The sequence below is a fragment of the Bufo bufo genome, chromosome 1, assembly GCF_905171765.1.
Source record: "Bufo bufo chromosome 1, aBufBuf1.1, whole genome shotgun sequence".
Classification (NCBI taxonomy): Eukaryota; Metazoa; Chordata; class Amphibia; order Anura; family Bufonidae; genus Bufo; species Bufo bufo.
The window spans coordinates 444,144,980-444,158,955 of NC_053389.1; the positions used below are offsets into that span (position 1 = coordinate 444,144,980).

Consider the following 13,976-nt stretch of genomic DNA (forward strand, 5'->3'; position numbering starts at 1 on the left):
CTTTGGGCCCCTTCATGCTCCTGGGCCCGGTAGCGACTGCTACCTCTGCACCCCCTATAGCTACACCCCTGGGGGGGGGGGGGGACATCAAGCAGCAGGATAACACTGTGGGGACTCCAGTTGGGGTATAATGATAGAATGTGAGGAAGCTAAGATGTCTGTGTGTCACACTCTGCAGAGACGAGGCGGCTGAGAGAAGTTGTCCAGACCGAGTGGAGAAGATGATGAGAGAGAAGATCTACAGAGAAGATGATGACAGAGAGGAGAAACGACACCTGGAGGCCCTGGACGTGACAGGTAAGTGCTGCTGTATAGCAAGTACATCAAAGTGCGGGGGGATGGGGGGGGATCCAGGGGGCCTAATTAAATTCTTGCCCAGGGTCCAATCAATATTAAAGACGGCCCTGCCTCCCTCCCTGTGTTGATGCTTTTGTCGCTTTGCTTTGTTAGAGGGGCTGTGTCACTCAGCTATTGCTGAGTGGATTTCGGTGATTAGTACAATTTCAAATGGGTTCATTTAATGATCTGTTGGTTGTAATTGTGGTTCAGTTATTTATTGAAGTATGTATTTTAAGGTTACCCTTAATAAAGCATTGCGGCCATTTTTATTCCACAACATATTGTTTGTCTTTATTTATTATTAGTTGTTAAGAAATTGTTATGTAATGAATGGTGTCATTTGCATCCATGAGGCTGCGTGAAAATCGCAAGCATCCCCAAGCAAGTGCGGATGTGGTGCGATTTTCACGCATGGTTGCTAGGTGACGATCGGGATGGGGACCCGATCTTTATTATTTTCCCTTATAACATGGTTATAAGGGAAAATAATAGCATTCTGAATACAGAATGCTAAGTAAATTAGGGATGGAGGGGTTAAAAAATAATAAATAAACTTACCTCATCCACTTGTTCGCGCTGCCCGGCTCGTCTTCTTTCTTCTTCTTTGATGACCTGGGAGGAAAAGGACCTTTGGTGACGTCACTGCGCTCATCACATGGTCCATCATCATGGTGATGGACCATGTGATGAGCGCAGTGACGTCACCAAAGGTCCTTTTCCTCCCAGGTCTTCAAAGAAGAAGAATGAAGACGAGCCGGACTGCGCAAACAAGTGGATGAGGTGAGATTAATTAATTATTTTAACCCCTCCATCCCTAATTTACTTTGCATTCTGTAGTAAGAATGCTATTATTTTCCCTTATAACCATGTTATAAGGGAAAATAATAAAATTTACACTACACCGATCCCAAACCCGAACTTCTGTGAAGAAGTCCGGGTTCGGGTCTGGGTACCAAACATGCCGATTTTTCTCACGTGCGTGCAAAACGCATTAAAACGCTTTGCACTCACGCGGGAAAATCGCGCATTTTTCCACGACGCACCTGCATCTTATACTAGTATTTGCCAAAAAACCCTCCCCCAAAAAGTGCACAACACTTTTAAGGTGGGTTGATGGGTCCCAGAAAACCCTTTTACCATTATTTGTCATTCTTATTATTTATATTCCACTAAACTGGAATTAGCATAATGTGATAAAGCTAAAATGTTAATTTCTGTATGTCACGCTACTAATGATATATAGGAATATTTGGTATGTGTCTAGACCTTAGTCTACTTAAGGGTTAAATCAATTAGTAAGCACTGCCAAAAAGTGTGTATTACTTCCTGTGTCTACAGGCAGAAAAATATACATTTCATTTCCTGCACGGCAAGAATACTTCACGTCTCTACCTAGAACACTTCTTACACATGCAGTCTTTGCCAGCATTTGCAATGAGAAGAATGCACTTTTGATGCAATGCATTCATGAAACTCTAACTTTTACATATAACGTATTTCAAAGATCATGATAATTTATTATTTACAGCAAATAATGAGTGTTACATACCGAGACGGTGACAGTTTAGGCCAAGCTTCCCTTATCGGACATTTCATGGGAGGAGTGGACTGAAAAAATGTCCACCGCAGCCTGTGTTACTGTAAGCATAAAAAGCAATACTGGAGACTCTGTTCTTTAGTAAGCAAAAGTGTACCAAGCCGAAGGAGGCACTGATGGTGATCCCTCCACTCTTCTTTGTTCTTTCCAGCGTGATGAACTGCTCGGGGAAAAGCTACATTTGCAAGCACAAACAGAAAGAAATGAGTTCCAGATGAAATCTCTTCCAACATGTGCAAATCCCCCTTGTGCTTCACATAGGGATTTTTGGCTTTCTGAATGGAAAAGAACTTTGCTGTATGCTGTACAAAGACAGACAGTTATGAAATAGATATTAGATAGACTGATAGATATTAGATATGAGATAGATAGATATTAGATATGAGATAGATAGATAGACATATAGATGGATAGATATGAGACAAGACAGATAGATAGATAGATAGATAGATAATAGATAGATATGAGATAGATAGATATGAGATAGATATGAGATAGATAGATAGAGATAGATAGATATGAGATAGATATGAGATAGATAGATATGAGATAGATAATAGATAGATAGATAGATATGAGATAGATATAGATAGATATGAGATAGATATGAGATAGATAGATATGAGATAGATAATAGATAGATAGATATGAGATAGATATGAGATAGATAGATAGATATGAGATAGATATGAGATAGATAATAGATAGATAGATAGATAGATAGATATGAGATAGATAGATAGATATGAGATAGATAGATATATATGAGATAGATAGACAATAGATAGATATAGATATATATGAGATAGATAGACAATAGATAGATAGATAGATATGAGATAGATAGATAGATAGATAGATAGATAGATATAGATATACATAGAGAGGAGATAGATAGATAGATAATAGATAGATAGATAGATAGATAGATAGATATAGATATACATAGAGAGGAGATAGATAGATAGATGATAGATAGATATAGATATATATGAGATAGATAGATAATAGATAGATAGATAGATAGATATAGATATATATGAGATAGATAGATATAGATAGATAGATAATAGATAGATAGAGATAGATATATATGAGATAGATAGATAATAGATAGATAGATATAGATAGATATGAGATCGATAGATAATAGATAGATATGAGAGAGATAGATAGACAGAGATAATAGATATGGTAGATATGAGATAGGTAGATAGATGATTTTATACACTGATCAGCCATAAGAGGACCTGTTTTAGCACCTGACCTGTTTATTTTTTATGTATGCCTTGATCTTTTTATATTGGAAAGTATATAAGCTCACACCTATAATCTCACTTCCTCTGTACATAAAACATTATTACAAACCGCCATTGGCATTTGTGTTTTTTCAAACAGGCCAAAAAAAAAAATCAGTGGATGAGTATGTGTCAAAAGATGGCAGCAAAAAATAAAAATAAAAAAAGTGTGACACTAGCCTTAGGCCCCTTGTAGACAAGCGTTCCTCCCGCATAATGCTGCCAGTGTCATCCAATACATTCCAGAACTGTAAGGGTTACATAGCATCATAAATCAATATAATGCTATGTGACTCCCGGCAGTGCTGGGAGGTCAGGCCGGGAGCTGCGTTTAAGACTCGCTGCGGGAGGAACGCTCGTCTGCAAGGGGCCTTAGAGCTGTGTGTCGGCTGCATCTCCCAGACTGACCGCGGCTCCTCTGAACTGACTGCGTCATTGTGATTTATGATACAGTCATTTCCTACCTGATTGCGGGTCTATTGCACAGTGCTCACATGATGATGTGAGTACAGTACAATAGACCCGCGATCAGATAGGAACTGACTGCATCATAAATCACTACTATGCAGTCAGTCTGTGTCCAGCCCTTAGACTCAATACCTCTTAATCTCTCTATTAATCACCTGGTGGATGGGACTGAAAGTAAGCTTTAGGACTTATGCACACAACCGTAGTTTTGGTCCGCAAGACATTTTTTGCGAACCCATTCATTTCACCATACAGGATAAATTACATGATAATTGCGTATAGTGGGTTGTTCTGGACTCAGAAATGCCAAATATGTGGAGATATTATTTTTGCTATTTTTTCCATTGAAAAGCATTTTTTATTTGGATTTTGAAAAACGCAATAAATGTTTTATAAAATTTGTAAAAATTTAATAAATGTTTTTGTTTTACGTTCCACAAGGGGACTATAATAGGTGATATTTTGACTGCTTGTAAAACACAATACACTATTTCCATAGTGCATTGTATTTTAATGTCAGTGCTATACTGACATTCACCAGCAGGCTGTGTCAGAGAGACGCAGCCTGCAAGAAAACGCTGGAACTGTACTGTACTGGCTCTCTTAGTGACCGCCGTAAAAAGGTGTATGAATTTTCAAAGACATTCATGGCAAATTTGGGCTGTCCCGGGCTAGCGTAAAACTACCCATAAGTGAGCATTTCCGGGCAGAGGCTGAGCATTGTCAGGGGTGGGGTTGTGGACGCCCCAATTTTACCATTGGTAAGTATTGGTATGGGTGGTTACTAAGGGGTTAATAAGTCAGGACAACTCCTGTAAAATCAGCGTTTTTCTCCATATACGTTAAAGGGGTTTTCCAAGACTTTTATACTGATGACCTATCCTCTGGATAAGTCATCAGTATCTGATCGGTGGTGGTCCAGCAGGCAGGACCCCCTCCAATCAATTGTTTAAGAAGGCAGCAGCACTCCTGTGAGCCTGAGGGTCTTCTCGCATCTTACCAAGCACAAAGCCGTACATTGTATAGCGGCTTGGTATGAACGTGATGTCACATAGCCTAGGGAAAGCTGCGAGAAGGGTGCTTTGCTTACAGGAGCGCCATTGCCTTCTCAAACAGGTGATCTGCAGGGGTCTTGGTCCCCCACAGATCAGATACTGATATTTAAATGGAATAAAGCAACTTGGGTATAGTGATTATAGGTAAGGAAAGCAATGTCAAGCCGTAGCTGCCAAAGCAAATAACATTTTAGGTCTCTTTCACGTGTCCATGTTCATTTGACATCACTGAAAATGTCCGTGGTTCTTCCAGGAAGATGTCAGTGTTGTGTCCGCGTGTCGGTTTATTGTCATCCGTATTCCACGTGCACTGCTAGACTGAAAAGGGATTTCCAGAAGATCTCCAATAAATGGTCAGTGAATATCACTGACAATACAGGGGTGCCATATGTGTTCTAAAAGTGGTTTGGGTCCACATCCGAGCCGCATTTTTGGCGGGTTGGATGGGGGCCCATTCACTTCAATTGGGCTACAAATGATGCGGAGTGCACTCCATTCGCCGCCTGCAAAAAATAAATAGACCAGGTCCTATTCTTGTCCGTATCACAGACAGGGATAGGACTGGTCTAATGGGGCCAGACCTTCCGTCCTGCAAAATGCTAAATGCACATAGCCGGAATCCGTGTTTTGCAGATCGACGATTTGCAGACTGCAAAAGACGGTACAGCCATGTGCATGAGGCCTTATGTGCATTTTTTCAGTAGGGATTTTTGTGCAGAAAAACTGCAGTGTAATATGAAAACTAGTGTTGAACAAATCGAGTTCATACTGCTTCATCTGAACCCGATTTGTTTCAAAACTTTGTAATATGTGCTCCGCACCTCAGTAAAATGTATGGGCTCCGCTGAGGCCTTGTTGCTTAGTTTCCTGCCTGTGACGTTACAGTTCAGTTCTGCGCATACATTTCAAAATCCGAAGCCAAACTTGGTTTTTTGCCTCATTAACAAAGTCGAGGTCAACGGTAACGTACGAGCAGAACTGAACTGTAACGTTACAGGCAGGAGACTAAGCAGGTCCCGTGTTACTAGTGCTTACAAGAAGCAGGCCTCAGAGCAGTTCTTGTGACAGAAACGGAGGTGTGAACGCTCCCTAATCAATATCTGATCCGTGGGGTCAGACAGGAGTTTACACTGCGAGATTGTCAGATTCCTATGAACGCTTGTTTCCGATAATCTGCCCGTGTAAGGCTACATGCATACGTTGTGTGTTTTGCGGACCGCAAATTGCGGATCCGCAAAACTCGGATGGCGTACGTGCGGAACGGCACGGACAGCCATTGATATAACTGCCTATTCGTGTCTGCAAAACGGACAAGAATAGGACAGGTTATATTTTTTTGGCGGGGCCACGGAACAGAGCAACGGATGCGGACAGCACACGGAGTGCTGTCCGCATCTTTTGCGGCCCTATTGAAGTGAATGGGTTTGCATCCAAGCCGCAAAAACTCCCCGGGAGCAGAGGCTGGGGGTGGGCACCCGCTCCGCAGTTCTTTTCCCAGGTGGGCAGTACATTTGCATAGTGAAGCAGGGAACCATCAGCTCCCTGCTTCACTGTTCAGCCAGCGTTCCCCACTCAGGCCACACATACTGCTACCTAGCCGCTGAAAGCCCGGGAATCGGCCCCCTGCACAGCCAGCAGGGCGATGTGAGTGTGGGAGCGAGGCGTCAAGGAAGCAGGTATTTGTGGGGGCCACAAGAAGCACATAACTCTGTGAGGGGGCACATAGCTGGCCATAACTGCAGTGAGGGGGCAGATATCTGGCCATAAATACAGTGAGGGGGAACATACAGGGGCGTAGCTATAGGGGGTGCAGAGGTAGCAGTCGCTACGGGGCCCTGGAGCCTGAGGGGGCCCAAAGACCCTTGTGCCACATGTGAAGACAATGGTATTATAAAAAGTGCATGCTATTCAAGTTACACCTCTGGATAGAGGTAAGGGGTTAGGTCAAGAATTTGCCATGGGGGGGAATGCCGTTTCAATTTTTTGCCTCAGGCAGCACAAAGGCTATGTGCTTCCCTGCCCCTGGCCAGAAAGCACTGAGAGAAGGGGGGCCGAAGCTGAACTCTTGCACCAGGGCCCATGAGCCTATAGCTACGCCCCTGGGAACAAATATGGGCATAACTACTGTGAGAGGGCACAAAAGTGGGCGTAACTCTACAGTGAGGGGGGTACAAACTGAGCATACCTACTGTGAGGGGGCCAGAAGGAGGACCCAGCTAATGTGAAGGGGCCAGAAGGAGGACATAACTAATGTGAAGGGGCCAGAAGGAGGACATAACTAATGTGAAGGGGCCAGAAGGAGGACCCAGCTAATGTGAAGGGGCCAGAAGGAGGACATAACTAATGTGAAGGGGCCAGAAGGAGGACATAACTAATGTGAAGGGGCCAGAAGGAGGACATAACTAATGTGAAGGGGCCAAAAGGAGGACACAACTAATGTGAAGGGGCCAGAAAAAGGACATAACTAATTTCGAAGGGGCCAGAAGGAGGACATAACTAATGTGAAGGGGCCAGAAGGCGGACATAACTAATGTGAAGGGGCCAAAAGGAGGACACAACTAATGTGAAGGGGCCAGAAGGAGGACATAACTAATGTGAAGGGGCCAGAAGGCGGACATAACTAATGTGAAGGGTCCAGAAGGAGGACACAACTAATGTGAAGGGGCCAGAAGAAGGACACGTCTGAATCCTTGCCCTGGAAGCAGGAAAGCCTAGCTACACCTGACCTAAATGATCCTTTCTGGACCGCAGATTGTCCTGTGTGAACAGCCATCTGCTGCCCAGAAACAACGCAGCTGTATGTGGAGGAGCAATAGCGATCCCTATACTGTGGAGGAGATCGCCGCATGTAAATACAGCTCTTCAGCTCAGGAGGGACTGTCAGGAGGGAAAGCTTCCTTCCAGATTGTGTGCTGAATCGCTACATGTAAACGCAGCAAGGACCCTAATAAAAGGGAAGATGCTGCTGAAGGACAGACCCCTAGCAGGCTGAAGCTGTGTCTCCAGGGGCACTGCGGGTACAGACTCCTGTCAGCACCGGGTATTGCTATGTGGCAACCCCCTTCCCCTCTTAGGGCATAGGACGTGCCAAGGCATCCGTACAAAATGACAGCAGGGCCCCTCCTCCGACGGTCTCTGGCGCTACAGGTGGACGGGACGCTCCAGCGACAGGCCTGTCCCCGCCTCCCCCGCCGCCGCTGCTCGCCCTGCTGGTGACCCCGCCGCCCCGCTGCATTGTGGGACGGGGGATCAGAGCAGACGGCCCGGGATCTGATGGCGGCTGATCCCGTCCAGTTACACTGGAGGCATGTGACCTCCTTTACCGGGCCGGTCCCGAGCGCCAGGCACGGACACCGCGCTGTGGTCATACGGGAGCTCATGATCATCTTTGGGGGAGGTAACGAGGGAATAGCGGAGGAGCTGCACGTCTACAACACAGGTGAGAGGCGGGAAGACCGGGGAGGCCGCGCGGCTGTCCCCGTGTGGTCACTACCAGAGATAATGGTGGAAAGTGCCGGCAGAAAGTTCCGGCTACTTGTCTGTGCTGTGGATGCCATGGCACAGGACGTCATGCCACCATAGTCAGCGGGTATACATGGCACAGGAGGTCATGCCCTGCCTCCATAGTCAGTGGGTATACATGGCACAGGACGTCATGCCACCATAGTCAGTGGGTATACATGCACAGGACCCTGCCTCCATAGTCAGTGGGTATACATAGCACAGGACGTGTCCTACCACCATAGTCAGCGGGTATACATGGCACAGGAGGTCATGCCCTGCCTCCATAGTCAGTGGGTATACATGGCACAGGACGTCATGCCACCATAGTCAGCGGGTATACATGGCACAGGAGGTAATGCCACCATAGTCAGTGGGTATACATGCGCAGGACGTCGTGCCCTGCCTCCATAGTCAGTGGGTATACATGGCACAGGACGTCATGCCACCATAGTCGGTGGGTATACATGCACAGGACTTCGTGCCCTGCCTCCATAGTCAGTGGGTATACATGGCACAGGACGTCATGCCACCATAGTCAGCGGGTATACATGGCACAGGAGGTCATGCCACCATAGTCAGCGGGTATACATGGCACAGGAGGTCATGCCACCATAGTCAGTGTGTATACATGCACAGGACTTCATGCCCTGCCTCCATAGTCAGTGGGTATACATGGCACAGGAAGTCATGCCAACATAGTCAGCGGGTATACATGGCACAGGACGTCATGCCACCATAGTCAGCGGGTATACAAGGCACAGGAGGTCATGCCACCATAGTCAGCGGGAATACATGGCACAGGAGGTCATGCCACCATAGTCAGCGGGTATACATGGCACAGGACGTCATGCCACCATAGTCAGTGGGTATACATGCACAGGACGTCGTGCCCTGCCTCCATAGTCAGTGGGTATACATGGCACAGGAGGTCATGCCACCATAGTCAGCGGTTATACATGGCACAGGAGATCATGCCACCATAGTCAGCGGGTATACATGGCACAGGAGGTCATGCCACCATAGTCAGTGGGTATACCTGGCACAGGACGTCATGCCCTGCCACCATAGTCAGCGGGTATACATGGCACAGGACGTCATGCCCTGCAACCATAGTCAGTGGGTATACATGGCACAGGACGTGTTCTGCCACCATAGTCAGCAGGTATGCATGGCACACGACGTCATTCCCTGCAACCATAGTCAGCGGGAATACATGGCACAGGAGGTCATGCCACCATAGTCAGCGGGTATACATGGCACAGGACGTCATGCCACCATAGTCAGTGGGTATGCATGCACAGGACGTTGTGCCCTGCCTCCATAGTCAGTGGGTATACATGGCACAGGATGTCATGCCACCATAGTCAGCGGGTATACATGGCACAGGACATCATGCCACCATAGTCAGCGGGTATACATGGCACAGGACATCATGCCACCATAGTCAGTGGGTATACATGCACAGGACGTCGTGCCCTGCCTCCATAGTCAGTGGGTATACATGGCACAGGACGTATCCTGCCACCATAGTCAGCGGTTATACATTGCACAGGTCATGCCCTGCCTCCATAGTCAGCGGGTATACATGGCACAGGACATGTCCTGCCACCATAGTCAGCGGGTATACATGGCACAGGATGCCATGTCCTGCCACCATAGTCAGCTGGTATACATGACATAGGACGTCATGCCACCATAGTCATTGGGTATACATGGCACAGGAAGCCATGTCCTGCCACCATAGTCAGCAGGTATACATGGCACAGGACGTCATGCCACCATAGTCAGTGGGTATACATGGCACAGGATGTCATGCCACCATAGTCAGCGGGTATAGATGGCACAGGACGTCATGCCACCATATTCAGTGGGTATACATGGCACAGGACGTCGTGTCCTGCCACCAGTCAGTGGGTATACATGGCACAGGACGTCGTGTCCTGCCACCATAGTCAGTGGGTATACAGGGAACAGGACGTCGTGTCCTGCCACCATAGTCAGCGGGTATACATGGCACAGGACTTCATGCCACCATAGTCAGCGGGTATACATGGCACAGGAGGTCATGCCCTGCCTCCATAGTCAGTGGGTATACATGGCACAGGACGTCATGCCACCATAGTCAGCGGGTATACATGGCACAGGAGGTCATGCCCTGCCTCCATAGTCAGTGGGTATACATGGCACAGGACGTCATGCCCTGCCACCATAGTCAGCGGGTATACATGCACAGGACGTCATGCCCTGCCTCCATAGTCAGCGGGTATACATGCACAGGACGTCATGCCACCATAGTCAGCGGGTATACATGCCACAGGACGTCATGCCACCATAGTCAGCGGGTATACATGGCACAGGAGGTCATGCCCTGCCTCCATAGTCAGTGGGTATACATGGCACAGGACGTCATGCCACCATAGTCAGTGGGTATACATGCACAGGACCCTGCCTCCATAGTCAGTGGCTATACATAGCACAGGACGTGTCCTGCCACCATAGTCAGCGGGTATACATGGCACAGGAGGTCATGCCCTGCCTCCATAGTCAGTGGGTATACATGGCACAGGACGTCATGCCACCATAGTCAGCGGGTATACATGGCACAGGAGGTAATGCCACCATAGTCAGTGGGTATACATGCGCAGGACGTCGTGCCCTGCCTCCATAGTCAGTGGGTATACATGGCACAGGACGTCATGCCACCATAGTCAGCGGGAATACATGGCACAGGAGGTCATGCCACCATAGTCAGCGGGTATACATGGCACAGGACGTCATGCCACCATAGTCAGTGGGTATACATGCACAGGACGTCGTGCCCTGCCTCCATAGTCAGTGGGTATACATGGCACAGGAGGTCATGCCACCATAGTCAGCGGGTATACATGGCACAGGAGGTCATGCCACCATAGTCAGCGGGTATACATGGCACAGGACGTGTTCTGCCACCATAGTCAGCAGGTATGCATGGCACACGACGTCATTCCCTGCAACCATAGTCAGCGGGAATACATGGCACAGGAGGTCATGCCGCCATAGTCAGCGGGTATACATGGCACAGGACGTCATGCCACCATAGTCAGTGGGTATGCATGCACAGGACGTTGTGCCCTGCCTCCATAGTCAGTGGGTATACATGGCACAGGATGTCATGCCACCATAGTCAGCGGGTATACATGGCACAGGACATCATGCCACCATAGTCAGCGGGTATACATGGCACAGGACATCATGCCACCATAGTCAGTGGGTATACATGCACAGGACGTCGTGCCCTGCCTCCATAGTCAGTGGGTATACATGGCACAGGACGTATCCTGCCACCATAGTCAGCGGTTATACATGGCACAGGTCATGCCCTGCCTCCATAGTCAGCGGGTATACATGGCACAGGACGTGTCCTGCCACCATAGTCAGCGGGTATACATGGCACAGGATGCCATGTGCTGCCACCATAGTCAGCTGGTATACATGACATAGGATGTCATGCCACCATAGTCATTGGGTATACATGGCACAGGAAGCCATGTCCTGCCACCATAGTCAGCAGGTATAAATGCACAGGACGTCATGCCACCATAGTCAGTGGGTATACATGGCACAGGATGTCATGCCACCATAGTCAGCGGGTATACATGCACAGGGCGTCATGCCACCATAGTCAGCGGGTATAGATGGCACAGGACGTCATGCCACCATATTCAGTGGGTATACATGTACAGGACGTCGTGCCCTGCCACCATAGTCAGTGGGTATACATGGCACAGGACGTCGTGTCCTGCCACCATAGTCAGTGCGTATACAGGGCACAGGACGTCGTGTCCTGCCACCATAGTCAGCGGGTATACATGGCACAGGACTTCATGCCACCATAGTCAGCGGGTATACATGGCATAGGTCGTGCCGTGCCCCCATAGTCAGTGGGTATACCTGGCACAGGACGTCATGCCCTGCCACCATAGTCAGCGGGTATACATGGCACAGGACGTCATGCCCTGCAACCATAGTCAGTGGGTATACATGGCACAGGACGTGTTCTGCCACCATAGTCAGCAGGTATGCATGGCACAAGACGTCATTCCCTGCAACCATAGTCAGTGGGTATACATGGCACAGGACGTCGTGTCCTGCTACCATAGTAAGTGTATATACATGGCACAGGACGTCATGCCCTGCCACCATAGTCAGGGGTTATACATGTCACAAGACATCATGCCCTGACACCAAACTCAGCAGGAATACATGGCACAGGAGGTCATGCCACCATAGTCAGCGGGTATACATGGCACAGGACATCATGCCATGCAACCATAGTCAGTGGGTATACATGGAACAGGACGTGTCCTGTCACCATAGTCAGCAGGTATGCATGGCACAAGACGTCATGCCCTGCCACCATAGTCAGTGGGTATGCATGGCAAAGGACGTCATGCCACCATAGTCAGCGGGTATACATGGCACAGGTTGTGCCTCCATAGTCAGCGGGTATACATGGCACAGGACGTCATGCCCTGCCACCATAGTCAGTGGGTATACATGGCACAGGACGTCATGCCCTGCAACCATAGTCAGTGGGTATACATGGCACAGGACGTGTTCTGCCACCATAGTCAGCAGGTATGCATGGCACACGACGTCATTCCCTGCAACCATAGTCAGCGGGAATACATGGCACAGGAGGTCATGCCACCATAGTCAGCGGGTATACATGGCACAGGACGTCATGCCACCATAGTCAGTGGGTATGCATGCACAGGACGTTGTGCCCTGCCTCCATAGTCAGCGGGTATACATGGCACAGGACATCATGCCACCATAGTCAGTGGGTATACATGCACAGGACGTCGTGCCCTGCCTCCATAGTCAGTGGGTATACATGGCACAGGACGTATCCTGCCACCATAGTCAGCGGTTATACATTGCACAGGTCATGCCCTGCCTCCATAGTCAGCGGGTATACATGGCACAGGACGTGTCCTGCCCCCATAGTCAGCGGGTATACATGGCACAGGATGCCATGTCCTGCCACCATAGTCAGCTGGTATACATGACATAGGACGTCATGCCACCACAGTCATTGGGTATACATGGCACAGGACGCCATGTCCTGCCACCATAGTCAGCAGGTATACATGCACAAGACGTCATGCCACCATAGTCAGTGGGTATACATGGCACAGGATGTCATGCCACCATAGTCAGCGGGTATACATGCACAGGACGTCATGCCACCATAGTCAGCGGGTATAGATGGCACAGGACATCATGCCACCATAGTCAGCGGGTATAAATGGCACAGGACGTCATGCCACCATATTCAGTGGGTATACATGTACAGGACGTCGTGCCCTGCCACCATAGTCAGTGGGTATACATGGCACAGGACTTCATGCCACCATAGTCAGCGGGTATACATGGCACAGGACGTCATGCCCTGCAACCATAGTCAGCGGGTATACATGGCACAAGAATTCATTCCCTGCAACCATAGTCAGTGGGTATACATGGCACAGGACGTCGTGTCCTGCCACCATAGTCAGTGGGTATACAGGGCACAGGACGTCGTGTCCTGCCACCATAGTCAGCGGGTATACATGGCACAGGTCGTGCCCTGCCACCATAGTCAGCGGGTATACATGGCACAGGATGTCATGCCCTGCAACCATAGTCAGTGGGTATACATGGAACAGGACGTGTTCTGCCACCATAGTCAGC

The 13,976-nt window shown here is 48.5% G+C and overlaps 2 protein-coding genes across 4 annotated transcripts in view; one reads left to right on the forward strand and one right to left on the reverse strand.

Moving 5' to 3' along the window:
* GLT8D2 (glycosyltransferase 8 domain containing 2) overlaps positions 1 to 2,153 on the reverse strand; it is a 42,423-nt gene extending 40,270 nt beyond the window's left edge. For both annotated transcript variants that reach the window (XM_040407960.1, XM_040407949.1), the window contains exon 1: positions 1,889 to 2,153. The gene's annotated coding sequence lies outside the window, so the exon portion shown is untranslated. The remainder of the gene's footprint in view (positions 1 to 1,888) is intronic.
* A 5,826-nt stretch (positions 2,154 to 7,979) lies between these two features.
* HCFC2 (host cell factor C2) overlaps positions 7,980 to 13,976 on the forward strand; it is a 30,015-nt gene continuing 24,018 nt past the window's right edge. The window contains exon 1 of one of the 2 annotated variants that reach the window (XM_040407984.1): positions 7,980 to 8,196. In XM_040407984.1, coding sequence (XP_040263918.1) covers positions 8,031 to 8,196 — 166 coding nt within the window. In that variant the 5' untranslated portion in view covers positions 7,980 to 8,030. The remainder of the gene's footprint in view (positions 8,197 to 13,976) is intronic. The other variant, XM_040407973.1, reaches the window with a different exon arrangement.